The 27,879-nt window shown below is 41.3% G+C and overlaps 1 protein-coding gene across 4 annotated transcripts in view; it reads left to right on the top strand.

The window, feature by feature from the left end:
- The window catches only part of Dnm3 (dynamin 3), a 465,110-nt gene that overhangs the window by 325,023 nt on the left and 112,208 nt on the right, over positions 1–27,879 (top strand). For all 4 annotated transcript variants that reach the window (XM_032914813.1, XM_032914814.1, XM_032914816.1 and 1 more), the window contains one exon: positions 10,590–10,699. In XM_032914813.1, coding sequence (XP_032770704.1) covers positions 10,590–10,699 — 110 coding nt within the window. The remainder of the gene's footprint in view (positions 1–10,589; positions 10,700–27,879) is intronic.

The raw sequence follows: 27,879 nt of genomic DNA, 5'->3' as shown, positions 1-27,879 counted from the left end.
ATATCAGCAGACCAAAAAGCAGACAGCTAAACATAAAACAGTTCAGTTGCAGCCACAAAGCACTTAAAAAGACTTTGGCTAATTTGGTGGGACCCCTCCCCTCCCTTTTCTCCTTAGTGCTGCCCCTCACCCCTTTTCAGAGTTTCTATGCTGAAATGATAGAGGGGAGGGGGAAATGAAGCTTTGAAGTTTGTTTGCAGCTTGCTGACAAATGATGGAGGAAAATTTCAAACCATTCATCTGCGGAGCTCTGGGAATCGTCAGAAGATTTTATTTGTACTCTGCCTTCCTGACCCACATTTTCTCAGAGAAGTAGACGAAAACAATGTGCTGGATTTGTAAACAGAACACTTTTATTAAGCTGCACTTTTACAAATGTATGGTACACTCAGCCAAAATAACAATTTTATTTAATACAAGTACCCAAAGGGCTGTGCATGAAGAATGTTTCGTGGTTAGTATGCACTCTGAGCTGTGACAGAGTAAGCACAATTTCAGCTCTTGGGGCCTCCTTTATATTCACATGCAATTTAGCACACAGCCACAATAGTCAACATTGAAGAATATTTGTCTTTGAGTTTTAATGCCAGGAATCTGAATCATGTCGTTTACTTTTTCTAGTCAGCCCATCACTTAAAGGTTTCTCTTTAAAAAAAAATGTAAATTGCCTTGCCTTAGAACACAGAAAGAAATTTAAAAAAGAAAAATAAAATAACCGGCAAGCATTTGAAGCATGCTAATTTAAAGGGCTTGCAGCATATGGTGCCATGATGTCTAAAAACGACTTTCCTTCCCAGTAACTGAAAACAAATACAAAGCACTAAGCTTGGTACGTAAGCCTGGCCTTAGAAAAATTAATGCACAAGGTTCACCGCTGCGCTTACAGATGTGCGAGCCGCTGGGCGTTTTCTCCTTCCCTATTCATAAGTATTGCCTTTGGTTTCCTTGCATCGCTGGGCAAATGCTATCCCTCTCACTCGTACCATGAATTTCAAATCTTAAATCCAGTAATCATGCCAAGACTCTGAGTGGAATGTTTAGGAAATTAAAGGCCGCGTGAGCATATGGTGCACGTTCGTGTTAGCCTGTGCGTCATGTAAGTTGTTGTTACTTGTGAAGGACTCGCTTTACTGTCTGTTTCTGCTAAAGCACAAAAATAGAAATTGACTAGATATTGCTAGTGTATTTTCAGAACTCTTACTTGCTAACCAGAACCTTCTCTGGTTACTTTATATGTAGAAAAAATTATTAAGGAAATAAATTGCTCTGTGGACAACTATAAAAGGGAAAATCATAGTTTGAATTCCCAGGAAGGGGTCCCCACAATGAAATATGGAAGGGAGGCTCCCCCCAGTTGAAAGGTGGTGTGTCAGAATGGCCTGACAGACTTCTTGGAGGAAGGAGGGAGGGAGGCAGATTCAGAACCAGGAGCAAAGCTAGGTTGGGAGGTAACAGGAGCCACTGGCTTTCTTTGTCTTACCGATGGAGATATGCCATGTGCAGTTCTATTCTAGACTCCAAGTAAATACAGGCATGGCCCCAGTGGTCCCAAACCTGATAGCCCAGACACTGGCATTTCCTAGGAGACTCCATTCATTTTTCACAGACAGTTTCTTCAGCGTCAGAGAATAAATCTAAAGAAGTACACTCAGCAAACCCCTGGTTGACAGATGTTCCTTACCATTCAGAGTGTAGTTCTGATTAAAACAAGGAATTAAAATCCATATAAAAAGACAAGCAGTTTATATTATGCACTTCATACTTGCACATCTCTCTAATTGTAACTTCTTTAATGGCAATAAACACCAGATTCTGGTTTTCAACAGCATGTGAAACCAGCATCTTGGTATTCCCAATATTTTTATAACCTCCTTTTCTCCCTTTGGTACTTTGAGTGTTTTATAAGTCAGTCATTACTTCTGAGTCCTCAATCTGGGGTAAGCGCTGAGCCCGCCCGGAGGGGACTGTTGGACTGCTCCCTCATGTGTTCAACCCGCAAGTGTTTGCTGGACATCTACTACATCACCACCAACAATAAGGAAATGAGCTCTCTCTCTCTCTCTCTCTCTCTCTCTCTCTCTCTCTCTCTCTCTCTCTCTCATCAATGTGCTAATGGCACAGCAGCAAAACTAGAGAAACAGAGAAGGGACAGATGGCAATGAGAGCAGTGACAGCAGACTTCGCTCCTCCCCACATGAGTTTATGTCATACTTAAAGGAAGAAGGTGCACATACATAGACTAAGTACCTGGATACTTAGAAAATAAGACAGAGATACAAAACAATATAGTAGAGACCAAGTGCTGCTAAGAAGTCAGACTTAGAGACAAGGAATCCTGGAAGCAGCCAAGGTCTTAGCAAGTGCATCGAAGTGCCCAATCAGATAGGCAGGGTGTGCCACAGATAGCTTGAATTTGAGGGTCTGGTGAATTGTCTCTGGAGTCTCTGCTCCTGACAGGAGCAGGTGGGGATGTATTTACGTAGTCAGAGGTTAGGGCCAGCTCCATAAAGCCATTTCATGTGGAAGATCTGAAGGGAAGAGGCAAAACAAGTTCCTAGATGCTAAAGGACAGGGGAGGAGCTCTGCTCCCACGACCTGGAGAAATAAGACTGTCGGGCCAGCCAGACTGAGAGGGAAGTGTGCAGAAATCCAGGCAAGGCGCTTGTGAGAATATCTAAGAGTCAACATCACAGTGACAGATGATGAGTCTTCTCATGACACCAGCTCTGCTCTGGGCAGGGCGTCTCCACTTTTAAAGCAATTAATATACTGGATATCAGTGATGAAATCTTTTCTTTTTTTTTTATAGTACAGAATAGAGTTTATTCAGGGCATCAGGGCATGAGGAGGGGAGTTAAGAGGGTAGTAGGGGCAGAGAAAGGCAGAGAGTGAGAGAGAGAGAGAGAGAGAGAGAGAGAGAGAGAGAGAGAGAGAGAGCGCAGCCATGAGCACATGGACAGAAGGGGAGAAGGGAATGGGGAGAGATGGGGAAAAGGAAGAGTAAGAGAGAGCTGGAGCGAAATCTCTTCCTTGATGGGATTTCAGACATTAAAAAAGTACGTTTTTAAGTGAAATGAGGAAAGGACACCTATAATATTGTTAGGGAAAAAACTGTAAATCAAGTCTGAACTCAATGGGATAATGTTTTGTAAAACCCTCAAGTCAAATGGGAGCTGAGAGTGACAATTATGGAAATAAATTCCTACTGGAAAAAAATAGTGTCAGGGGTGTCCAACCTTTAGACGCTGCAAGAGGACGTTGTCAATTACAAGAGTGTTGGCCTGGGATGTATCCAGCCCATGGGCTGCAGGCTGAACATCCTTATATGCCAAGACTCAAGAAGATACAATTGGATATATTGTGCATAGGAAATGAAAACATTTCATTTGAAGACATGATTGGCTACCCTGTAAAGACCAGCCTTGGAGCTGGTGCAGTAGACAAGGTAAAGAGCTTGGATTCATTGTGGCAAGCATGTAATGTCCTTTTTCAAGATGCAACAGATGATGGGGGAAGGGCATGATGAACATCCACTCCTACCCATGCCTCTGTGTTAGTCAATCAAAGCCAGAAGGCTTGGGTTACTATGCCTTACCATGATACCCAGGATAATGTCACTTACATTCTGGCTACAGTGCAACAAAAGAAAAGTAAAGCTTTGTTAGAAAAAATATATTAATCAACATTATTACCTCTTGAGCAGTAAGCAGTTTGATGTACCATGATATCTTACCAGTTTCTAGAATTCTGGAAATTTAGTTACCTAGTTAGTTAGGTAGGTAGGTAGGTAGTTAGTTAGGGGATTAAGATTCTCTCAACTTGTATAAGTCTAGGAGCTACTGGCCTGTTTCTGGACCAAGTGCTTGATGGGACAACTACCTTATTTTTGGTCAGCATAGTACTACCACCTCTTCAGTCTTCACCCACTGCCGGTGCTTGGTAGGGCCCTGTTGTGGAACTGTCCCATTCATTACCAATGAAAGGTATGATACTTAGAGAGAACAGATACATATCAGTCTCCCAAGAAGAGAAGACAATTAGCAAACTGCCTTCATCTGCTGCAAAAAGAGAAACTTTGATGAGGGGGCGAGAGCTACACTTACTCCATGAATAGAAAGATAAATATTGAGAATGCCGTTGCAAAGCACTGATTCAGGAAAGTGGCCCTAGTATATTCTCACCTAGGATCTATCAAAGAACTGGCACTTTTTTTTAAAGAGCAGAGTCCTTGGGTCCTTTCATTTTTTGCATTTTTTATCAAGAGTATTTGGATTGTCATGTGCAGAAGTCATGAGACTTGTGTGAATCAAATTAGATATATTGATCTAGGTTGCTTAAACTTCATGTAATAAATTATATATGCCTAAAATACTGTAAAACCAGTTAAAATCAAGCTTTGAAGTGCCAAAAATGAGTGCTAATATCACACCTGGGTAAGTGCATTTTAACATAATGGTGTAAGTAGACCAACCACGTTGAAACTACTTATGATATATCACCAAAAACCAAATGTTTATTAAGCAACATCTGAATAAGCAGGGAGGTGATAGGAGCTGAGTACAAACACAAAATAAGTCCTTGTCCTCACGGGGCTTCAATATACCTAAAGAGACAATATGAACACCAAAATTACTGACATATCTCGATAGTCCATGATGCCTGTGGGAAACATGAGCTCTAAAGGAAGAAGCATGTAGCATTCTGTCATCGGAATTGGCTTTGTGGAGGAGGTGGTACTTGGCAGGCTCTCCAGTGCCTTAAGTACACATTTCCTTTCAGAAAAGGAGGCATCACTAACAAATCAAAGCAATGCAAACACGAACAAGGAAATAAACACAGCCTGTCAACCTAAACTTTGGATAGATTTAGTGGTCGAAAGCCATGCCAGTCAGGCATCTGCACTTAGGCTTGATTACTTGCCTTGTGCGATCGAGAAGCATACAGGTATGATTAGGAAGGCATGCTTCTGGGTGTCTGTGAGGGTATTCTCAGAGAGGGTTTACTAAGGGGAAGTGGGGAGACCCACTCTTGATATAGCCTGGACGTCAAAATGAAACAAGGGAAAAGGGAAAAGGAAGAGGAGATCCAGTAGTGCAGGTCTCTGCCCATGCTTTCTGGATGTCGTGCTATGAACTGTTGCACTGTGAACTACTCCCTGCCATGACGTGCTAGCACCCCTGAAACCATGGACCCACATAAGACTTCTCTTTGAATTATTTTTGGTCAAATGTTTTTGTCAAAGCAACATGAAGCTAAAACCACACTTATACCAGTTTTTAGAAATGGATTTTTATTTAATTCTTAAATATATGTGACTGTCAAAAATTAAGCACGTGTCTTTGTTAACCAACATTTTAAAATCATTTTAAAATCATACACACACACACACACACACACACACAGGAATGTGTTGTGTTCGGTGCTTTGATAGGCACTGGTTAAGAATGAGAAAGAGATATTAGTCTCCAGTCAGTCTCCAGGAAGAGTTCTGTTGTTGTATTATGAATAAGAAAATCAAACTAAGGTCATTCAATTAGTTTCCAACTTATGAAACTCAGTTTGTATAAATGGCGAAGTGAATGCACACTTCCTTATACTCCGCACGATAGGAACCATTCTTCCACATACCCAATCCTCTGCCCACACTCCCTAAATCCCCTTCTAGCAAGAACTAAATGGTGCTTTGCTAGCTAGGGTCCACAACTGGGCGTTTGACAAGCCCGCTGCCTCTGATTTCAAGCTCAGGGTGCACACAGTATGGCCACCCTATAATCTCTACCTCTCTTCCTTGTGGCTGCTCTGGAGCTACTCATCCCTGACTTATTTGCATCTCAGGCCACTCTCTCATTGGAGGTGCCCTCCTTTGGGCCTCTCCTATGTTTCTGAGGGCTTTTGTCCAGTTACTGGGATGGAACGCTAGGTCTCCTGTGCTTCCCTTTCTCTTTGAACAAATCATCGCTCTCATCCTGCCTGGATACCTCATACAAATAATACTAGTGACCCTCCTGTGCTAAGAAAAGGAAAAAACCTAATGTTTAAGTATGAAAAGGAATGATGTCACCGACATGGCAACAGTCCCAGAAGCTTTTAAAAACATACAAGAAGTTCCTTTAAGAGTTGGCATTAAAATAAATCTCTGAAATTTTATATACGCTTTCACCTCAAAATGGCTGCCCCAAATGCCATTTAAATTAATAAGTTTTAAGTCCTTTTTACAGCAAAAGTATTCTTTATTTCATTTTTCTTTGCACAGGAAGCCCATTTGAATAATATAGTAGGTTGGATATTCTGAATTCTAAGTGAGCCTTATACTAGTTTTTTTTTAATATAATGCATTGATAAAATCTCATATAAGACATAGTGACTCAGAAAGAATGGAATAAATAATACTTTTTATAGCCACTGAAACAGGAGCGAAAAGGAGGTGACAGACAGGTTTAAGCTAATAAACTTCACAGAGTAGGTCATGGTGTGAACTGTAAATACCATGACTATGGTAGAAAGGAGTTGAAAGGGTAACTTTAACTGTGTAGTATTGACTAAGGTGGATTTGGTCATAATAGAATATGTTGTTGTTGTTATTTGTGGTCATTAACACAGGGTCTTGCTACATCTTCCTGGTTTTCATGGAACTCATAGTATAGCTCTGGTTAATCTCAAATTCTCAATGATACTCCAGCCTCTGCTTCCCAAATGGTGGGATTATACATATTCACAGCTAAAAATGGAGATTTTGCTAAAATAGTGAAGCAATCTTTTGATGGATTAGGATGGGGCCTAATTTAGGTGTTTAACAATGTTACATTAGTTTAGTGGACATTCCTCTATAAATAATGGAAAGCTATTGAAAGCTTTGGAGAACTAAATCCTCACCCTGGTGGCATTAAAGAAACTAAAGGGCAAAGAGACAAAGTGCTTCCAAGATGCCAGAGATCTGGGACAGCTCGGAAATGGTCAAAGAGAAACAGAAAGAAATGTCTCCAGCTGTGCAGTGAAAGAGGTGAGAGAAGAGAGCACACCAGAATGGCGTTGGGCTGCAGTGGTCAATTAGTTAAATCACTTTGACTCCCAGTGGGCAGTGTGTCTCCCCAATAGCTTTCTGGATTCACAAATGAATACACACACACACACACACACACACACACACACACACACACACACACACACACACTAGCTAATTTTGATGTGCTTTGACTAGCTCAATGGTTGGACACTTCTAAACATCCCAGTGGCTAGCAAACACTCCCATTTGGTACTCTTGAGCTAACATCTTTTAAAATCTGTATTTCATCTCTGTTACCCCAGACCCAATCAGGGATAGGGCCACTTTCCCGATTCTCACGTGCTGGAGGTAGGGTGGGTTGGGGTGGTGCTTTAAGTTTCCTCTTTCTACTTCCCAATCATGGTGATTTTCTTCCCCCTCTCTTCTCTCTTCTCTCCCTCCCTCCCTCCCCCCTCTCCTTCCCTCCCCTCCCCTCCCTTGCCCATGCAATCTAAAAGTCCTAGTCTCCTTGCCCAGGCTGTATGGCAACTTTTTTTTATTATCTATCGAAGCCAACTGGGGGCAGGGACCCTCAGGTCTGGAAGCACAGCTTTTGGGAGCCGAGATAAGACAAAGCACTAGAACCGATTCCCAACACCGAGCTTCATAAAGAACATGCGGCATGGAAGAAACAAGCAAGTCAGAAAGGGAGAGTTCATGAGTGGATGGGAGTCAGGAAGGACAGGTTGAGTGCATGGGGCTCAGTGCTGTTAATAAAACTTCATGTGAGCCACGTGTCATTTGTACTTGTCTAGCAGCCACCTTCCAAAGAAAAGAAGCAGAAGAAATCATGTTTAATAACACTTTGACATATTCATATCATTTCAACTTAATATACAGATATTGATGAGATTATAAAATTTTCATTTGTCAAAAGTGCTAAAGAGATTGTTGATTAAAATTATCACCAGTGGGCTGGACATATGGTTCATTAGCAAAGAGCATTGGCTGCCTTTCCCAAGGACCCAGGTTTAGTTCCCAGCACCAGCAGGGTGGCTTATAGTGGTTTATGACTATAGTTCCAGGGAATCTGATGGTCTTGGCTGGCCTCCATGGCACGCGTGTGATAGACAGTCATACACGAAGCCACAACACCCATACACATAAAATTTTGAAATAAGCAAGCACATAAATAATAATTATTATTATTACTTTATACCAAATCTTTGGTATCAGTGTCTGCCTCGCACTTACACATATCCCAATTTAACTGGCTACAGTTCAAGTCGTTTCATACATTGGACAGTGGGTTATTAGAACTGACAGGTAACATACCAAGCCTCTTAATTAACATGGTGCTGAGTGTCACTACGTTTTAGAAATTATACTTCTACACCTCTCTCCCTCCCATAGCCTTTTATTTGAGATTCATGATTTTTGTTGCTGATTTTTGAACCACAGTCCCCAAACCACCAAGATTTTTCAGACATACCCATGACACATCATTTCATTATTTCGTGTTGCTGCTCCATTTAGTTCTGTTTAACTTACAATTTAATTATGCAAGCCAGTCAGAAGAAACTGTCTTTTTTTTTTTTGTCAGTCTTAAACTGCGTGATTATGAAATAATCTAACACCATGTCCTCAAAACCCTTAGATAAATATTCTATTTAATTCTTTGGGAGTAAAGCTGTATTTTTCCCCCTTCCCTGTCTGCATCTGAATGTTTTCCCCTCCGAGTTTAAAAGCTGATGTAAACTTGCAGAATTGCCAGTCTTCCCTATATGCTGAAGAATTCAGTACAAAGTGGGGCCTGCTTCTACAGAACACAAGCCAAGGACATTGTGTTCCGTCTTTACAATGAAATGCAGATTTCCTATTAAAAAGCCAATCCATCATTTCAAAAGGTTGAATAGGATGGTGCATAAAAAAAATAATAAAAAATAAATAAATAAATAAACCCAGCTGCTTAAATTTAGGGCATTGAAAACCATCCAATTTAAAAAAAAAAATGTTCTCTGGGTCCCAAGCATTTTCATTTGATTATGTATTGGAGAGGGTTTTATTCAATCTAGTCTGGCCTCAGAATTCTGCCTTAAAATAGTTTGACAAATGTTTTAAGGAAGTTGGACTCTGCCCTGATACCTCATTTACTTGAGTTTTGTATTTTGCTATTTAGCATATCCATGCATTTATGAATAAATTATTAATTTTACACAGGAAATAGAGGAACAGGCTCAAAGTGCTCTGCCGATACGCGTTTTTTCCCTAGGCTTCCTCCACTCCCAGAGTTCCTTTTATCTTTCCTTCAATGCTTTGAGGGCTTTCTTTGTTTGCCAGGTCGGCCATTTTGTTTTCTAACCAGCTTCCTCCAACTTTTGCAGCAGTTCTCTCTTCAAGGTCTTACTTTTGTGGTTAAGTACGGAGTCTTTTTTGAGGGGTGGGAGAACGTACTGTGATGTACTCTGCTCATGTTTTTAGGAACGGAAAATGGCAAGAACACTGATATCCCCTGCAATCCAACACAGCACATGCTGTGTGCTCCTGAGCCGTGAGCCCTCAAGCAGCCCATATGCTGCAGGAACAGCAGCCAAGCCCCTGGCAAACATGGGTGTGTGGGGCCCGGTTCCCATAGGCAACGGTAGATGTGTGTGTTAGAATTAGAGCTATGAGTACGCGCTCCAGTGTGCTGAGGTCTAGTTCTTCCTCATACAGAGGGCTACTGTTTAACAAGTACCAGGCTAAAGTGACCTACTAGTAGGTTTTTACCAGACTTCCTGAACTGAGTCTTTGCCTCTTGCCTGTTATATAGGTTGATCGGCATTTAGACATTGTCCCCGGGCCAGCCTTTAAAAGTGTTTCTAGTAACTCTTTGGTATTTGGTATGTTTCACCAATGTGGTTTAGTTATACTCGCAAACCTTACCTTTCCTGTATCCATATTCTTTATAAAGAATGTTTTAAAAGAGAAGTTATGTTAATTAATATCAATCTAATCATAACAGGTTTTTCTTCTCCAGTGAGCTAAGAGCTCGCCGGAGCTTTTAAGAGCTGTGTAGAAGAATCCTTTTGTGGACCTATACTTTATCTCAGACCCAAATGAAAGAAAGGTTCTCTGTGCTTTATCTCAATTTATGGGGTATTTCATACCAGGGTCCTTGTGCTTCCACACTCTCTTGCCAATGCTGGCTATCAAAACTGCTTAGGCTGCAAATAAAACGTGAAATCAAATCCATCTGGCATTTCTCATTGAATTAGGACCAGAACATTTTTGTTAAATATTAACAGATGGCTAAATTCTTAATATCAAACTAACATTTCAAAACATCTAAGGGGACCCACACGAGGGGGCAAGGATAGAGGAGCATGTGTTTTCCCCATCTGAGTCTTTCCCGTAAGCTCCCCTCCCCCACCCCACGTGTTGAGAATCACTGGACTCTCCTGTCTCACATAACTTGTATTCCTCAGGAGCTGGTGTAAAAGTAGTGTTTGACAGTATCAAGGTAATGGAATCAAGTGTTATTAAGTGATAGCTGGTTCGGATGGTGTGTTGCCATTGGTGTGGTGTTCTATTAACATCCCCTCTCTCTCTCACCTCTATACAACAGGAGAAAGAAAAGAAGTATATGCTTCCACTGGACAACCTGAAAGTCCGGGACGTGGAGAAAGGCTTCATGTCCAGCAAGCACGTCTTCGCACTCTTCAACACAGAACAAAGGTAAGACGACAGTGCAGCAGCTTTTATGGAAACAGTTTTTCTCTCTCATTTTTGTTTTTTGTTTTCTCTCCAGTCAGGATATCAGGTACCTCAGGCTAGTCTGGAATTCATTCTATAGCCAAGGCTGGCCTTGAACTGTTGATCTGCCTGCCCCCACCTCCTGAGTGTTGGGATTGCAGGCAAGTGCCACTGCACTGGCTTTCCTCAGACTTCAGTTTATATTTTTAACAAAATACGAACAAAATTCAAAAGACAAAAACACAAGTCAGAAAAATCTTTAAATCCTGGTTTTCCAGTAGGCACTAGAATCTCGCCAAGTCTTTTTCTTAAAACTACATTTTACTACCTATGGTCTTCCATACTAGGGTTTACTGTTTACAAACTTACAAGTCCTCACTTTTTTGGGGGGGGGGAGTTGGAGGGGGGAGTTGAAACAATCCCACAGAAGGTTAAAAAGGTGGAAGGTTGTGGGTGACCATTTGTAAGTTGGAAAGCACTGTCTCCATGTTCTTTTGACTTGCTTAAGATCACACAGTGCAGACCTGGACCCAGAGGTGGAGGCTGCATCAGGACTTTGACATACTCCCCCTTCCTTACATACTCCATTTTTCTAACCTCTCCCTCCCCTGCTGCTACAGAGTATCAAGGCTTGATTTAAGGGCCAATCACCAGGAGCTGTGGTTGTTCACTAAAGCTAATCAGTGGAACTGAACAAATGATGCATGGGAATGCGCCAAGGTCGGATAAAAGTAATGAAGGGGGTGTCTTTATTTTGCTTCAATTGGAAATGTTACAGGAAAAATCTAATTTGCGTAAATTAACGAGAAGTGAGTCATCAGGTGGCAGGGTCTAATTTTAACCTATGTTTCCAGGCTACTTTGTATCTTGATTTAGCAATGAATGAAGTTACTTGATTAGGTTCAGTGAGGAGCCCAGGGTCAATCAGACAGTTAATCAAAACAGCAAAAGGAGACTTCTTCCTACATTCCCAGTCAGTTGCTCAGAGTGACTCAGAATACAAAAATACTTGGAGAAACCACAAGAACAAACCATTTAAAGAGTCAAGGGGAAAGAAAATTAAATACCACTCTACAATGAAATACTGAAATGGAATTCTCTCCCTGACCCCCCCGTGGAGGACTTGGTGTTATTTTAAAGTCCTCGTGCTGAAGAAAACAAAGTGGAGAAAAACAACAAAATCCAAACAGACAAACGCCACTGAAAATGATAACGAATAAAAAGACTTGTCAGAGTAGTCATGATCCTCAGGAGCAGAGCTCAGTACTGTTCTGGTCTCTTCTTGGGTATCGGAGAATCTGAAAATCCCAAGGGTGTGCTCTGCGGGAATTCCGTCATACCGGAAGTCCAATCGTGGTACCGCTCCACCCACCCAGAAGGTTCAGTTGTTATTAAAGGGCTTGGAACCGGGAAAAATACAACTGTAGGTATTAGAAAGTACAAGAGTCACCTATAAGACTATTCTAGGTTTTAGAAAGCCTAGATCGTCTATCTTCTGGACTCCTTGAATTCTAAAAAGAGCTTGAGTTCTGTCACTTCCCCAGAGACCTCGGCCACGACACAGACACCCCCAACACTATATTTGCCATCATCTTTTTCCTTGAGATCTTGAGCCCTTTGATTGGTCTTTGTGCTGTCTGAGTTTGCCAGGACAGTGTCAATCATAAGCAGGTATCCCCGTTCTGTTTTTGATTCGAAGAGAATTATTTGAAAGGTTTTAGAAAAACACTTGATATCCTTTGAGGAACAGAAAATTCTTCACGTTCCTCAATACAGGGGATTCAGTGTACACTTTCAAATTGAGGCAAACTGATCAATATCTCCATCTAGAAGACTAATTTGATTTTTTTTTTCCCCCTACAATCTGCTTGTGTGGTGAAACTCAGGTTTTCTAATGAGGAGCCCTCCTTATCTCCTGCAGTCAAGGCGGAGCATAAGTACCATGCATTCTTGACCTAAAACTGATAGTGTTTGATTGAAGCTTTTGCAATTACGTTCACAAGGGAGACTGAGCAAGAAATACTCCTTGTGCACCAGCCCTGGCAGCTCTGGGTATCAAGGTTCTCATACAATCACATGCTGTAAAACCCTAATTGTTCTTTGTGACAATTTTGTTTAAAACTGGGATTAACCTGTAACTGGATGTTTAATGGAACTCACTACTAAAATCATCTGGATTTTACATCATTGAGAATTTAGTCTGGAAGGTTGTTTTTTGTTTTTGTTTTTTTGTTTTTATTGTTTTGTTGTTGTTTTTTTCTTTTTTTTAACATTTTTTACTAAGTCTTAGAGAATTTCATCTAAGTATTCAGTGTATTTTGACCATATTCCCCCTCATTCCCTCCCCCAACTCCTCCCAGATCCATCTCCTATCTCCCCACCTCTTACCAACATTGTATACTTTTTTTTTTTTTTAAATAACCCACCAAGTTTAATTTGGGCTGCCCCATTCCAATGGGTATGGGGCCATCCTCTGGAGCGCAATCAGCCTACCCTGCCAGAGGCCGTACTTCTAAAAACACTGCCTGTTCTTTCCCCAGAAGTCATCATCTGTCAATAGCTCCTCACCTGGGGCTGGAGCTAAGGAGCCACCACCACCAAAAGGTGTTTTTGGCAAGAGGATGATTAACTCGGACTTGATCTATTTAATCATCATACATTGTAGAGCTTGTCTTTATTCTGGCAAATTCTCCACTCCATTTATTTTAAAATAAATTAGGGGTTGGGGATTTAGCTCAGTGGCCAGAGCGCTTGCCTAGGAAGCGCAAGGCCCTGGGTTCGGTCCCCACCCCCCGAAAAAAAAAAAAAAATAAATAAATAAATTAGCCCCAAATACCTTCTTGTGTATCGGAGATTTGGCATCTTTTTTTTTTTTTTTTTTGGAGCTGGGGACCGAACCCAGGGCTCTACCACTGAGCTAAATCCCCAACCCCGAGATTTAGCATCTTTTATCCCTAATATTAAACCTCACCTCTTTTCACCCCCAATCACACTTGTTAGAGCTTTGGGTTGTTTTCAAAGAAACAGCTCTTGGCTTTCTTATTCTTTATCGTGTGTATTTTTCTACTTCAATAGTCTCCTTTTCATTTCCTGCCACATATCTTCTTCGTGTTTACGTTGTTGGCCCTCATTTGTATGTGCCGTCCACCCGCTTGTGCCCTCATTGTCTTCCGCTCGCCATGCATATTGGTTATAATGATTTCTGTTACTAAGTCTCCTGTATGTTTTTCCCCTTCCCTCTGACTTTCTCCAAAATGTGTTTTACGTCTTATAATGCAGAGAATTTTATTGTCTTGTTGTTGTTTACTTCTAACTTAATTGTACTGTGGTCAGAGAATGTGGTCTGGCCCATTCTGAATTTTCTTAAGTATGCCATGCCTGTTTGACAGCGTGTCTTTACACGTTAGAAGTGCAGGTCTCTGGGTCACGCTTGTTGATTGCATTATCTGGTCTCTGTTGCTACTATCTTGTTTTCATCTTGACTAATTCAAACACTCAACAAGCTTCATTAGGCAGCCACCATGTATCATGTTGCTCTAAGCTTTAAAATACAACCGTGAATGAAGCAGACAGAAAAGCTTGAAGGCAGAGTGATTCCAGAGAGAGAGTTGACCAGGGAAACCGTTGAAAAGTTATAGGCAACTGCACTTTACCCTCTTTGCTGTGAGTTTGAATAGTTTAGCAAGACTTTCAGTTGTCCTTGTATGTGTTTTGAGGATAATCCGTGTCTGTATTCATTAAAGCTTAGAACTCGTAGGGTGGGATTGGTGGCTCAGTGGCAGAATACATTACTACTTTTACAGCCAACATCCACATCAGGCTGCTCACAACTGCCTGTAACTCCGGCTCTGGGGGACCCCACATCTTCCTCTAGCCCCCATGGGCACTGCAGTCATGTGTACAAATTCACACATAGACATACGCATATGCACACTCACAAGTTCAAAACAAGGTCTTAGCAAACACATTTAGAATGCCTAGTGATTTTAAGGAATGGTTTTGTATAAGCCTTTATTTCTCATAATGGTCTTTTTCTTTTTTCTTAAGATTTGCTCTGTCTGATGTCAATATAGCATATCTCCTGGTTAATTCTTTCTCAGTATGCCTTTTAGTAGCATATGTCTGGAACTTTTTATTTTGAATATAATATAAAATCGCCAAGGGGAGCATTAGTGATTTTAGCCCATTTATATTTTGTAATTATCACTAAGTTACTTGAATTTGAGTGTCATTTTAAGTCTTCATCGTGCCTTGCTATATAATACCCCCCACCTCCTGACTTCTTGGTTTATTTTCCTAAGTTTGGTAGTTGTACACTATGTTTACTCTCTTTTACATTCTTAATACTTTGACATCCTATTCATCTTAAAGTTGTAAGTTAGTCTTTTATCCTCTTTCTAAAATAACCTGAGACATTTTGGTTCCAATACCCCTCTTCTGATCTCCACATTGTTGGTGCCAGGATTTGAGTTCTGCCTTGATTTCCCCTACTACTTTAGTCAACAGAATATGCCACACATGTAAACGTGGTAAGAGCTTACATTTACTGACATAATTTCCAAGATACTTGTTCACCTTTCTTCTTGCATTAAATCTGTTTTGTTGTGTTTTCCTAGTTCTTCACATGAAAGGACAACCTGAAGAAATCCTGTCTGTAGCTTCTACTTGGTTAAAATCCTTAGGCTGGTATTTCTTTTCCTTAGAATGTTTTATTTTGACCTCATCTTTCTGAGTAGGGCTTTCACCAGATAGTAAACTACAAGCTATCATCGTTCTACCACACAGAAATAAATAGGATAGAATCTATCCCATTGTGTTGAAGGGCCTTCTCCTCCAGGACCAGCTCGAGAGAGGCTGTCAACCCATTGGTTGTCCCATTTTAAAGCCAGTCTGTATTTTCTTGCCAGTTCATTTAAAGATCCCCTCTTTGGTATTCTGAAATTTAAATAGAAATTTTCCTACATGGATGTATGTCATTTCCTGTTTCCTCTTCGGAATCTATGGTTCTTCTTAATTCTGAGAGCTCATAGCTTTCTAGAAATCTGAGATTTTAAATTCTTTTCTCTCTTTTCTTGCCTTTCTTATTTCTCTTTATAAATCCCATCTAGATACATGCTAGAGAATTTTGTCCCCCAGTCCCCTCACCGACCCCATGTACTGAATCCTCCCTTCATAGGCTGCGTATTGCCCTGTGTCTTGCCATACTTCACTGTTTGGATCCACTTTCCAGTTCAGTTGACTCATCTTTGCTTGGGCCACAGTAACTTGCCGCTTGCCTTTGGTAGGAGACTGATTTTTTTCAAATTATTCCTTGCCTAAGGATGTGTCCTTTGAGGGTCCTGGTTCTCATGTAAGTTCCAATGTACTGTTTTCCCATCCTTTTGAGGACACTGACCATCAAGCCTTTGGGTTTCTGAAATGGATGCCATCCAGTGGCCAAGCACAGACATGTTTTCCTTTTTGGAGAGTTAACTAGGGAGATGTTAAGGGTTTTTTTGTTTGTTTGTTTTTTTCTTTTTTGCAATTTGGAAAGAGCTTCAATTCAATAATGCCTTTAAGTTTTAGATGTCTTATAGGAAACAGATTTTAGAGTTTGCATCCAGTCGCTTTGGTTGAAATGATGAGATTTTCATTATCAGGAGATTATAGAAGCGCAAAGCTGTGTTCCTGACTCTGCTAGAGGTAAGGGCAGTAGTGACTTGGAAGGCCAGTCTGAACTGCAGGGTACATACAGACTAATAGACTAGTCCCTCGTTCTCTCATTTCCCACATTTCTATTCTGTTATCCTTTTCAGAGTGACTATTGACAGTTCTTCACTGTCAGTCATGTATGTCTGTATTGGTGCTCTAAATGAAGTAAAGGATGTTATTCTATGCAAATGTTTTAATGACATTTGCATAGAATAATTGCGTGTTCTATAGATTCATTTCCCACTGGTAAGTTGAAAAAAAAAAACAGGAAAAAAATAGTCTACTTAAGAGACTATATAGTACATGACACCAATGGACAGCAGTGTTTCTGGTCACACTTAACAAGAGTAAATGACAGTGCATACTCCACTCCAGTGCTGGAACACAGGATGGACCCACAATCAACACCGTCAGCCTCACAGCTATGCGATGCTCACACCCTGAGTGGGTAGAGAGGAAACAGAAAAAGACTGTCCCAAAGAGGAAGCGGCATGGGTCAAAGCAATTGATAGGAAATGCTGGCTGATCCATTGCCCACCTTTTCTGTTTAGGAAGAGGCTAACTCAGAGGAAAGGGGAGCACATGTGACGAGATATAAATATTCCTCCTTTGTCTCTATCGGGTTTGTGATCGACTTGGGCCTACCTTGGAGGCATCCGGGTTTTGATTCGCCAAATAAAGTGGACACTGTGTGTTTACTGACGTCATCTTCATAGATAACTCTCATCAGCCATTCCTCAGTCATCTTTCCCCACTTGTAATGACACTGTACTGACAAGCTTGCTTTCTTCTGAAGCAAGATCTCACCGCAACGAGTGTTCTTTTTCTTTGTCTTTAGATGGATACTTTGGCTAATTTGGAGAAAGGTCTTCTAAGCACCTCTCTTGTTTTCAATTTTGTTTTACCCCTGTCTTCCACGACAGCAGACTCACAGAAGGCTCAGACTTAGGAGTCCCCTTGGATTGTCAAAGTTGGCAACAGAGTAGGTGTGCTAAAATGTCGTGACTTTCTAGAGTTCCCTGGGGCTTTAGGGATAAGCTTGTTTCTCCTCTTTTCTTCCTCATCAGGTTAAAGATCTAAAATCCATATTATGGTGCTCTGTGATAAGAGGAACCATACCCCAGGTCTGAGACCTCCTTGCTGCCTCTGACACTAGTTTAAATGTTGACCGTGGGGAATGAACTGAAATCCCACCGATGCCTTAACTAGACTTGTCGGTGAAGGAAAACAGTGAAAAGTTTTTAATCTTCTTGGGACAAGCTCTGCAGTTCGCTCTCAAGTCTTACACGTTTCCATGGAATGCTTTTAGTCTGCGTTTTTAAAGCCCTGTGTGGAGCTGACCCGCCACCTTCCTGCTACAGAGTTCCTGAAAAACCGCGTTAGCCCTTGCTGTTTGTCTTGTGCCGTGACCGCTAGGAGCTCACTCACTTGCTGTTTCAGCTTTCCACTATAAAGTTTAAAACTGTTTCTCTGTGGTCTCACCCCGTCAGGTGTGTGGGAATCGATACCTTTCACATTCGTTTTTAAAAAGCCTCCGGTGTCCGAGAGAATTAATATGATCTTTATGAGTCTGCCGAGCAGATTTCAGAGCCATTCCAAACAGGGCTCCAGTGCGAAGCGTTTTATAAATGGGAGGATTTGTTTCTGTCACAGTGACTCCAGTGCTTCAGGAGAGCAAAACTCACACCCAGGCTGGTTTAGTCTACCTAAGCTGCAGGTGAGAATACACAGGTCCCATACCTGGGGGCTAGACCCACCCAGTGCCTCCTAGGACTTTGCTCTCTCATTTACTGCCTCGCCATCCATTACAAGTTAAATCTGAGTAGGAGGATTCCTGAACTTCATTGTAGCATGCTCTAAACCGTGCATTGGAATGCCCCCCGCCCCCCAGTTTTATTCCATTTGATTTTGCTAGGAATGCCAGGCTTCCTCTCTGGGGGAAGTGTGTCTGCATAATGGCCTCACTGTGCCGGTCCTCGCCCTCCCCAGACAGGCCTTCAGCTTGAAGGTCATGCTAAGGCCCATTTGGTCCCAGGTATGTCAGCTTTGGTAGCCAGATGAGATCCATTTCTGTCCAAGAGGTTGGGAGGGCAGCCACGGGGTATTTTCTGAACACTCCTTGGGGTTGTCAAGTTTTGTTTTCTTTTAAAATAAGGCATTTTTTTCCTTTGACACTGCTTTGTAGCCTGAGTTCAGGATATGGTTTGTTAATAACACCAAGTGTTTCCATTCGCTCCTCCCCCACCCCACCCCCGTCTCTTTTCCTATAGAAAGTGATTTTTTTAGGATGTCTTACTGTCCCACCTTGTCCCCGGCTTGTTGCTGACACTCAATAAATGTCAAAGAAGGTTGTCCTGTGGTTAACCGCATGCTCTTTAGGTGTTCTGAAAAGAATAGGCCTTTATTCTCATTGTTGGACGGTATAGTTTTCCACTTGTTGGTTGAAAATGGAGTTGCGGTCAGGTTTACTGCATTTTATACCTTTATGGCTGTGTTTGTATATTAAGCATGCTTCATGGTTAAGTTGCTTGCAAAAATGCTAAATTAGACAAATATGCTGAGCAAAGAATGATACCCAATGCCAGCCCTAAAAGACTGTGTTCCACATGGATGGACATGGAAATAATTAGAATATATACTAGAATCATACACATATATATACATATATAATTTTTTTCCTATATAGTCAAGCATGGACCATTTGACCTCTGATGTTTCCTCCAGGAGAGAACACTAGTACACTCACTGGTAGTAGTCAGGTATCAGATACATCCCTATAAGAAATATAAACAATGTGTCTAAGTGCCTGAGTAGATATTTTAGCACGTGGCACTTCCTTCTGATTTTAAGACAGATGACGCAATAAACTAATTAAAATATTGTTATAGATTCTGTAACTACCTTCGCCTCCAGGCTACTCTCTATCGAAAGGCTGGTTATCTTATTGATTTGATCCCACAGCTTAGAACCATCCCTGGCCATTTGGGAGTTGAGGAGCGTGGAGGAATTAATGCATGGGTGCTGGACAGTCCTCTCCTGTTAATATGGAGAAGAGACAAATGTTGCTACTTTCTAAAAAGAGGAATTCTGTAGGTGTCAAAGTCAGAACCTCAGAGCCTAATACACTGAAAATAGAAACGTTGCTTTATACTGTGATAGGAAGTATCATAGTTTGAAGACAAAGGTAAATGTTTCCTTTAAAGGAAGAATTTGGGCATTTTCAGTTACATGCATAGAACTGATGTTCAAGCCCAAACAAAATTCTACAATGGTGCCTTAAAAAGTCCTCCCAGTATAGAAGATGTATTATATAAATTGTCTCAATCCTGTTCCTATCATTTTACTTCTATTACTCAAAAATGCTCTGTAAATATTAACGTCTAGATGATGAAATATAAAAATTCCTCATTTAAATCTAACCCAGTACCAAACCTAAGGTTTTCTTTTCTCACCCCGACCCCCAACTTCCACCAGTGCCAGCCCTGTACATGTTAGGGCATGTTAGCCCTTCCAGCACTGAGGTTTTCTTTTTGTCTTTAGAATTTTTAACGTTTTAGAAGATACCCAAAAGACAGACTTTTCCTTCTCTGACCCTAAGCTTTCCCTTCTGTTCTCTGCTGTGACAGTCGAGGTCACAGGTGGCAGTGGGTTTTGCAGACTGTCAGGCTGTGAATGTTGTAAGTGGTGACAATTTCACTCTGTCAACCTAGAAAGATGAACGCTATGTTTTCTCTTGGTGGGAGTTAGTAATGATGTACGAATGGGAGTTTATAATGGTATAAACCATCATCCCTTCAAACTGTGTATTTACTCAGCCCCACACTCAACACAACGGAGGGCATGTGAACTCTGGCCTCTGCATTATTACAGTTTCCCGGGTTTTGCTACTGCAAAAATTCCCTCTGTGAGTATCTCCAGTTGTGAAACTGCATCATTAGGAACTCCTAGGTACTTCAGAGGTGGGAGGAAGAGGTTTCCAAGGGGAGCCACCAGAGAGATGAGAGGGCTAAAATTAACTGCCCACCCGATATATTTGGTTCACCAAGTACCCTAAAACAAAAATCAGGTAGGACCTGACGTTACTTTTGTGAGCCGAGACAGTGACAACTGATTTCACAGCTAAGATGAATCCTCGTGAAACTCTCCGTAATTACTTGAGTGTGAAATGCCCATGGCTTGGTGCAATTAATTTAAATTCTTCTCTTATTGGTTTTTAAGTTAGAGCCTGAAATAGAATAGTAATATGATCTTCCACCTGATAACTATCTCTGCCTTTACAGGGGAGGGGGGACAGTAAGTTTCTACTTTAGGGCTTTTCAAAATGTCATCAGAATGCTTTGGAAGGATTCTTTGTACCCAAGACACCTGTGTGTAGTCTGTACCTATCTTTCTAGGGAACCAAGCATTGTTTTCCTCCATAGTCATTCCTGTTTCAAACAAAAGAATTGATAGGATCAAATCAACAACTTAGAATTAGTCTATTTCTCCCAAGGACTTAGAATGGACTTGCTTCTTAAGCTCCTGGAGCACCAGTGGGGTTTGGGTCAGTGTCTGAGGTACTGACCCTCAGAGGGTTTGCTTCCAAAGGCCGTGGTAATGAATGAACCCAACATGGCTGTGTGAAGTTCAAGAACAACAACATCAACAACAACAATTATGTCCTTCACAGCAAGTTTCCTTTTCTTCTATAGTTTCAGAACACAATGCCCTCTCTCTACCTCAACTCGCATCCCTCTCCCCGCAACTCTGCTGTCCTCTTCAGATCAATACTGTGACTTGGGACTGGAGTGTATCTCCACTTAAGAAGCATAAAATAAGCACGAGCCAATGTTTATTAATGTTAGGGGAACAATTACTACTTGCACACACGCTACAGAACAGTACACGAATGGTTCTAAAATACAACCTTGACATGGGCCGATGTCGCTGGAAGCTCCCTTTGAGAGAAAGTCCAGCAGAAAATCATCCCTCCTTGAAAGAAATCGATACAAAAGAACCAATCTTTAAACATGCAACTGTTCATAAATAACAATTAATTCCTAATATTTGTTAAAGATTTAGCCACCAATGTTGCCTCCTCCCCCTCCTTCTCTCCATTTTCTTGATAACTCCTGAGTCATTCCAAAGGAAATGAAAAGTCAGGGGAGAGGGCTCCAGGTCTGAACGGACTCTCCTGACTTGTCTTGGGCTTTTATTTTAAATAATAAGTCTACATCCTGGTCATTTGTGAGAAGGATAGATTTAAAGGACCTTGTGTGCAGGATCGTCTATTCAGACAGTGTGGGGTTCATTATAGCATGGCTTCCCCAAACTGAAGCATCAGAGGTGGCTGAGGAGTCAATGTATTTGAGTTCGTGCTCTGGACAAAATTAATGGTAAGATTCAAAACATTCCTGAGCTGGGTCGAGCCTGAAGGAAGTTTTTGAACACCCAAGTCCTTTGGTAATCTCAAAGGCTTCCCAACTAAGGGCATATTTTAGTGACAATTGGAATAATTGTGTTTTAAAGATGACCAGCAGATTACTGTCAAACGGTCTGCCTGCCAATGAGAAGGAACTGGTGCCAAGCAGTGAAATAAGCACTAAAAACCCAAGGAGGGTTAACTCTTCAAGACGTCTGCCATTGAAATCCAGGGGCAGGTGCATGATGGGTCCGTGGTCCCTTCTGGCAGACACAGCGTTTCCCCTTCTCTCCAGTGTGGCCGTACACTGCCCTGGCATTAGTAAGACAGACACCTAACCGAGGACTCTCCAGTGTGAAAAAGAATAAACAGCCTTTAGTTCAGGGTCCAACTTAGATACACACAGCTATGTGGGGATCACTGGGTGACATGCTCCCCCAAACCCCCATCCCTTGTCCCCAGTAAAGTATTCATTGTAAGCCCAACTTTAAAAACAGCAGTTTGCAAGCCACAGTTCTTTTCCACGAGTTAACATTTCATATGCAATCTTCTTTATTTTCTGTCAACTACTTTATGATAGAGTCAACATATCCATAAACAATGTTCTTAGAGACTATACCTTCTGAGAAAAAAAAATAATACTATGGAAATCCAAGCTATACATCTTGCTTAAAAGAGTCTTCTGCTTCAGTTTGCTGAATTCTGAGGGTAACCCTTGGCATGTGTAATTAATTTTAATTAACACAGAGAGCCTCAGAGAAAGGAACTGACATGGCGCATGCATACTTTAGTAGAAAATGTTAGTCATACTTTGCAGTTAACGCCAAGCAGATGCATGAAGGTCTCATAAAGAAAATATTTACAAAGTCTAGCTGTAGCGAGCGTTTCCTCCTCTCTTCTCTTTTTCAAATTTTGAAACTGCCTGTGTTTATTTCTTAGATTCTGGGGAAAGTGCTCTGTACATACGGAAGGATGTTCACACCCCACACCCCCCCCAATTTAACACTGAAGTGTCGCTTTCATTCATCAGATCCCAGCATGCTTACGTTTGGTGTCTATGTTAAAACCATACCTCGTTAAAATCACTCACAGGCCAAAGTGTGCCCGGTGTGGGGTTTATACAACTAGATAATAAAGTGGAGTCCTTTGAATATTATAAAATGATATTGGTTTAGAGAATATTAAGTGCTTGCAATGTGTGTATCTAGGTCTATGGTGTGTGTGTGTGTGTGTGTGTGTGTGTGTGTGTGTGTGTGTGTGAACCAGTGGACTAACTTACGTCTTCCAGTGCACTTGATGCTTATTAGAAGGTTAAAACCAAGATCTGCATCAATAATGCTTCAGTTTTTGGCCTGGGGACCCTTTCTCACTCAAAGATTACTAATGGCACTTGTGAGCTTTGCGTGTGTTTTATTAGTGTGAGCCTGCTGCTTTCACACTGTGACTTGACATTGTCCATTGCACACAGTAGGAACATTACACAGCAGACTTGGCAGACGCAGCTAACCCCAGAAGGTCAGTTGACAAACTTCTATCAGCACAACATCAGTTATAGCCATCACTGGGAAATAAAAATGAGAAAAATGTAAAATGCTTATTAATTCACTTAAAAGTAGCCATTTCGTGTTAACACAACTAGTATGCCTTTAATGGAAAAATATTTTTAAAATTAGTGAGAAAAGTGGCATTGTTTTTACAATCCTGGAAACCTCTTTAATGTGCAGCTTAATATAACACAGCTGGACCCTTGTATCTGATTCTGCTTTCAATCTGTTACAATATGTTGTTTTGGTTGAACTATATGGAGAAAATCTGGCCTGATATAAATCTATAGTTGGAAAGTGGAAGAATATTTTAATAACTTTTCCAGATAACTGTGGGCTTTCCACTTTGATACTGCACCAAAACTCAACAAGTGGTGCTTTCTCAAGTTAGTAGCACGGGAGAGTTCGAGATTACATCAGTGCATTCTGCCTTGCTCTCCACGTCCACCGCACCCATCAGCCTGTCTCGAAGTCTAAGCTGATGCTTCACTTAGGAGTGATTCTCTCATTTCATACGCAGCTGTCGCTTGGAAAACACTGGCCCTCCAGCTTGTACACACCTCCCAGGTGCTGACACGCTTTGTTGTACTGTATTCAAGAATCCTATTGGTTATCATCTCGCCAATCTCACTGGCAATGGGGAAGCTGTCAGGCTGTGGTGATAGGTATCAGGCTTCCAACGTTTTGATGCCAGACCTTATCACTGGCCACAGATGGTGTTGGGCATTTTCGTTTAAACAACAGGCTAGGTTTGTTTATTTTCAAAATAATGACTGTCTGTCCCAAATTCAAAATTTAAAAATCTCGAGTGGGCAGTTAGTATTTTGGGCAAAAATGGAAGCTTACTAATAAGGCAGCTTGTCCAGTCCAGTCCTTCAAGTACCTTACTGGGGCCAACAGGGGCACAAGAGAAGTGCTTATACACAAAACCCATTTTGTAAAATTTTGTATCAAGTTTAATCTGTAGGACAGATCACCATATCAACCTAGACATGTGATTCATATAATCACTAAATGGAATTATTATCTAGACTGTGTTAATATATTCAAATTCAATCTACTGATTTGACAGTGGCAAAGTTTTCATCAGAATATCCTTAAGCAAAACTGGACAGCCCTGTGACAGGCCTCCATTCATGCTACAGCGTCCATTGCTTTTCAACCTCATACAAATGTTACTACATTTGCTGTAGAGTAAGCCATCATTAAAAACAAAAACAAAAACATAAACCCATGGCTCCAGCTGCATATGTAGCAGAGGATGGCCTTGTTGGGCACCAGAGGGAGAAAAAGCCTTGGTCCTGCCAAGGCTGGACCCCCCAGTGTGGGGGATTGTCAGGTCAGGAAGGCGAGAAGGGATGGGTGGCTGGGTGGGGGAAAGGGGTTAATATTTGAAATGTAAATTTAAAAGAATCCAATTTTTTTAAAAAAAGCCCTCTACCCTTTGAGTATAGGACTTGTGGGTTTGATGGGCTTTCTCACACGTGAAGGTCTTTAAGCGCCGGGGAGCACTGACACCAGATAAAGAAAAGCAAAATGAACAGCCACCCTCAAGGTTTGTTCATTTTCAGAGGGAAGAAGAATCCTGCAAGGAATAGTTTAACTTGCATTTCATGGTAGCAACGGAGTCTCTAATTAGACAACTCAAACCATATTACTAGAAAGTGATGGCAACTTCTTCATACCGACTTTTTTTTTTCATACCAACAAAGCTTCCTTGGGACGTCACTTGCAGTGGGCACTTGCCAGCCACCTCACCGCTCTGGCTGGCCCTTTAACTTCTCTCCCGACCTTTTCCTTTTCCTTTATCAAACCATGTCTATCATTCAGGTGATATGGCTATGTCTACAGTATCCGATTGCTTTGTAAAAATGATCTTAGAAGGTCAGCTTCAAACTGATCCTGCAATTCAGCTGGTCTCATGGCGATGTTCCGCAGCATAGGGTAGGGTAAATTAAAGGCATCTGTGACTCCAAGAGATTCGAAAGGTAACCTGTCCAGGTAACCTTACCTTGGTTTTGTTTTAGATTGATGTGTCCTGTATGTGTATGTATATATACACTTACATATATATTTTTCCTTCCCCACCCCCCTTCAGAAGCAGAGAATATTAAGTGAGTTGGGTTCCTTTTTTGCATTAGGGGAAGCTGTGGTCTCCCAGGGTAGAGAAAACCAGTCTTCACATCATCCTCCTATTTTTAAACCAATGGGCCATCTTTCAAAGGAAATAAGAAACTCAAAATTTTTATTAAAATGTGAAGAGTGGGGTGAGGTAACACAAAACTAGACAAGAGCATAAGCTTCTTGTGTTTCCACACGCGCACAAGGGAACGTGATTTCTTAAATGATAATGAAGTATAAATGTCATGGCGAGCACAGCAAAAGTAACGGTCAAAAACAGCACAAGTAAAACAAATGAGCCAAGCTCTAGGAGCCGGCATGCCTGCCCTTAAAAGTCCGAGACCACGGAGAGTAAATTCACCTTCCGCTGACTGGTCAGGTGATGACGTCATAACATGCCAGATAGCTTTTAGAAAAGACCCTCATGCACTTAAACAAGAAAAAAGTGAAAAAGCAGCTAAGGTGGTACAAAGTCCCCTGACCTTGAAAACCCTTGAAAGGCTTTGGAAAGTCCTGGGGGAGTGGAAGGACTGTTAACTGGGCTGCTGTGAAGTGGCACTTGGGCAATCCGTGACATAATGACTCAGTGTCACATCAATTTAACAATTATCTTCATGTCTTTAAGGCACACGGAGCCTATTGCATAAGTTAGTCTGGTTTTATTTCTTTTGGTTTTGAAAACTTACGAATGTATCAGTCTCCAAATTGGCCTTCAACGTGTCCCCTAAAGCAGATGAGGAAGACAGAACACATCTGGAAAATCAGTCTCGTTTCAGGCCAGGTAGGAGAGGAGTTTATCTTAGCAACCAAAGGCTGCCGTTCAACCCCTCCCACTCATCCCCAAACAAACAACCAAACAATGAGCGCTTACCTTCTCTCTTACTTACCACTAGTTATAGTAGTATGGACTGCACAGGTAGAATAACGCTACTAATGCACTGTATCTTCTTATAACTGACAGAATTAAATTATTGGAGAGATTTACTAAGTTTAATTAAATCATATTTAACTATATGCCTGCCTTAACCACAATTCTTATCTGTATGAGCATAAAGCTATGGCATGTATACTCATAGTTTGTCACTAAAGTTATTTTATTAACAGTTATTTTCAGTTGAATTTCATCTCCTTATGATTCATGGGAATATTTGCATTTTTCTGCTATGACTGTGTCAAAGCCATTCATGAATGAGAACAAAGCGATTAGAAAGGCTGTGTTACTGACATTCCAGCACTCCTATGCTACAGCCTTCTTGCTCTGCTGACGTCTCTCACCTCTCATCACGGAGCAACTGGTGTTTCCTCTCCAGAGTGTGGCTAGTCTAGAACTCTTAGAAGAAAATACCAGTTTCCAACTGAAATCCAAAAGAGCACAATTAAGGCAAAGAGCAGAGAAAGAAGAGGGTTGAGGTCATCCTGGAAAGAGACAGTTGGGAAACTCAGTTCACAGCACTTGGACCACGGGTGGGCTGCTCCTCCCTCATCACGACAGGCCAGACACCAGAGAGTGAGGCAGAAGCCAAAAGCTGCATAAAACCTCCACAGGCCTCCCAAGGACCTACCTCTATCAACTTGTTCCCACTCCTTAAAGATTCCACCCTCCAAAAACCAGTGTTGCCATCAGAGAATCGGACATTCAAAACATGAGCTTCTTGGGTTATTTTAAATTAAAAACATTTCTGGTTTTTTTTTCTAATTGACTTGGAAATTATCTTAGAGAAAATAAATAGGTTGGAGGACAGAATTATGCAGCACCTGAGAGCTTGACTGACTTACCTGTACATTTGAGGATGCTGTATCCAGAAATGCTCCTTATCCTCTGTATGTATAGCTTGAAGGATAGAGGGAAAGAAGCTGCCTGTCAAGGATGGGCTACAACAAGTGAGATTTCTCAGGATCCCAGTGCTCGGCCCCAGTCTTAACATCTGTGTGAATAATCAGAAATACATCACAGAGTCCAGCTTTGCAACTCAGACTCACTTGACCAACAACCCTAAAGATTTCACGGGACTTTAGTAGTAATTAGGAAAATTGCAGAGTAATTGCAAAGGGGAAAGCATGAGGTGCCCGGTGAGTTTTGTGGAAAGCAATCCAAACTCTTTTTATAGACCCTTGGATTCTGGTCAAAAGAATCAAGTTCTGGTGTGTGGAAAGGACTCTAGAGCCTCTATAGGCTACCCCTGAGAGAATCTAAGCAATAGCTGATGTGACCGGATAGACGTCACCAGGAATGGAAAACCTTGACTTCAGAATGGAAACACTGTGTTTTACAACTTAGGACATTAAAGATTTGTCAGTCAGTTATGATGATGATGATGATAATGATGATGATAGCTATTCTACATAAAGCCATCCAAGATAATTGATAAAATAAGAAAGTTGCCTTTTTGTGTTCTCAGCAGGAA

The sequence above is a fragment of the Rattus rattus genome, chromosome 10 (assembly GCF_011064425.1).
Source record: "Rattus rattus isolate New Zealand chromosome 10, Rrattus_CSIRO_v1, whole genome shotgun sequence".
NCBI classification, from domain to species: Eukaryota; Metazoa; Chordata; class Mammalia; order Rodentia; family Muridae; genus Rattus; species Rattus rattus.
The sequence above is the reverse complement of the archived record's forward strand: the minus strand, read 5'-3'. Positions and strand labels throughout refer to the sequence as shown.